The sequence below is a fragment of the Triticum dicoccoides genome, chromosome 2B (genome assembly GCF_002162155.2).
Source record: "Triticum dicoccoides isolate Atlit2015 ecotype Zavitan chromosome 2B, WEW_v2.0, whole genome shotgun sequence".
NCBI classification, from domain to species: Eukaryota; Viridiplantae; Streptophyta; class Magnoliopsida; order Poales; family Poaceae; genus Triticum; species Triticum dicoccoides.
In genome coordinates, this window is record NC_041383.1 from 575,256,152 (window position 1) to 575,258,423 (window position 2,272).

The 2,272-nt window shown below is 51.8% G+C and overlaps 1 protein-coding gene across 1 annotated transcript; it reads right to left on the reverse strand.

Annotated features, from left to right (window-relative positions):
- Positions 1–569: 569 nt before the first annotated feature.
- On the reverse strand, positions 570–1,698 carry LOC119368047 (two-component response regulator ORR5-like). Its single transcript, XM_037633410.1, has 5 exons — positions 1,575–1,698; positions 1,428–1,474; positions 1,250–1,327; positions 1,061–1,131; positions 570–935 (listed from the first exon to the last, which is right to left on the reverse strand). Exons 1-5 carry the CDS (start codon positions 1,696–1,698, stop codon positions 848–850), a joined length of 408 nt encoding a protein of 135 aa, XP_037489307.1. The 3' UTR covers positions 570–847.
- Between the last annotated feature and the right edge of the window lie 574 nt (positions 1,699–2,272).

The following is a 2,272-nucleotide window of genomic DNA, read 5'->3' on the forward strand; positions in this document are numbered from 1 at the left end:
TGAGATTGATTTTTTTGGGGTATTTTATCCCTTGAAAATTGAGTGTTTTGTCCCAATGATCACCGTCAAGCTCCGCCACTGGTGGTACGCTAGTACTCCTGCTCGTTAATGAGGCCCTGTTGCCCCAAATGGCATCAAATAGTAACTCGGATACAGAGTACAGGTCGAAGCAACTAATAATTGTGGCAATCAAATGCACGATCCTACGGATATCCTCTTCCGTAACAGCACAGCGGTACAGCAGTACTCCCTGCTGGGTACTTAAGGCCCTGTTTCCGCAAATGGCATCAAATAACACAGAAGCAGAGTACAGCTTTGAAACAAAAGTAGCAATCAAATGTACGATCTTACGGACATCCTTTTCATTCGCCATTTAGATCTCTTCGACCGTATGAATAGGCTCGCACGTGAGCCCGTGACAGTACGAGTTTGATCGACAATCTCACCAATAATCCATCCAAAGGGCACAAACGAAAATGACCAACGTTGTGATGGAGTAAGTTTTTCAGCGAGATCAAAATGAACTTCAACATGCACCATAACAGAGGGAAAATATCTTGAGGCAAACTTCCTTTTTACTGAACACTGATCCACGAGACTGAAGCACAGAACACTGACAGGGATATACGTCGACTGCTACATAACAGGGGGAAACAGGGCACATCCTACTTAGCAGAAGCAAAACACAGGCTGCATGCATTCACACTGACGGCCATCATACTACTCCTCTACTGCCACCCATCCATGCGCCCATGTCCCAGAAGGCCAAAACACTGAATCCGCACGCCATGTAGTGCAGTGCAGGGGCGTCCGACGGTGCAACCGGAGTTACCGGACCACTCGGCGCTCAGCGGAGGACGCGGCTGCAGAGGCGCGACACGTCGGACGGCTGGACGGGCTTCAGCAGGAAATCCTCGGCTCCCTCCTCCAGGCACCTGACGGAGCGGAAACGTGTCAACGAGCAGGAAAACGAACTGCATGCATGCTACTAGAGCTGCTACCACTGAATAAGAAAGAATATGTCATGCATGGGAGACCATGCCATGGAATGGATACTGACCTGTTGATCCTTGTAGGCACGTTCTCCGAGGACATGATCACCACGGGGATCTCCCTCAGCTTGGACGACCCCTGCATGCAACCATCACATTTCCATCGTCATCTCAAACAAGTATTTATATTCCTGTACATGCATGATTTATCATGTGATTTTTGGCAAGAACAAAAAGGATGCCGTGTGATGTATTACCTTGACCTTCTTGAGGAGCTCGTAGCCCGTCATCTCCGGCATCCAGTAGTCGGTGATTATCATGCTCACATTGGTCTCCTGCGACACCCAAGAACACACGGTAAAAGTAAAACACATGCAAAGCACAAAAATATCCAAAATAAAAGGGACAAATTAAGGTTCGAGGAAGATCACATACGGAGCCAAGAAGCTCCAGGGCCCTCTTCCCGCTGTCCACGGCGGTCACTGCACACATCACATGCACGCACACATCTCGTCACAAATCCACGGCAAGAAGAACAAGCAGAAGAGATCGAAACGGGATGTGATCTCGTCGACCACTCACCGCGGAACTTGGAGCTGCGGAGGATGCCGGAGATGACGGCGCGGTCCACCGAGCTGTCGTCCACGGCGAGGACGTGCGGCAGCGCCGTGCTCCCCTCGCCTACAAGGCCCTTGAAGCTCGTCATCTCTACCTAGGACTACTCTTCTCGTAGTGTGGAGAGAAAGGGAAAGAAAGGCTTTTGGAGAGCGACTGCTGTGAGCACAGGAGAGGGTCGCCACCCCTATATATAGCCGAGGGCGACGAGGCCGCGGCACAGGAGACAGCGGGGCGGAAAAGGCGAAGACGAGGAGGCCGGGATCGCTGACCGGCCGTGGCCACGCGCGCTCTGGCCCCGAGGGATATCTCGGCGAGGGTGAATCCAGGATACGCATACGCATGATGCAACGCACAGCGGCGGCCAGCCGGCCAGCAGCGAACCAAATCTTTTGTTGCTGCAAACAGGAGTGCCGGCCTTTACTCCTTTCTTGACCGGCGCGGCGCCGTATCTCTTCTCTTAAATGGGTTATTCATGGCGGCATCCTTGATGCCTGTCTGTCTCGCTTCTCTATCATCCCTCTGTAAACAAATGCTGTACAGGTAGCGGGTGTGTTCATTTACTGGATCCGCGGCGCGCGTGAGATGAGAACAGTATGACTACGGCACTGTGTACGTCAGTAGTACCGTAAATGGAAGTAGCAGTCCTTGATTATGCGGTGTAT

What these genes read in the sequence shown, in the direction of transcription:
- LOC119368047 (XM_037633410.1), bottom strand. Translation starts at nt 1,698, where the DNA reads ATGACGAGCTTCAAGGGCCTTGTAGGCGAGGGGAGCACGGCGCTGCCG. An exon ending in CCCTGGAGCTTCTTGGCTCC is followed by an intron (nt 1,328 to 1,427) that starts GTATGTGATCTT and finishes TGGGTGTCGCAG; the next exon opens with GAGACCAATGTGAGCATGAT. An exon ending in GTGCCTACAAGGATCAACAG is followed by an intron (nt 936 to 1,060) that starts GTCAGTATCCAT and finishes CCGCTCCGTCAG; the next exon opens with GTGCCTGGAGGAGGGAGCCG.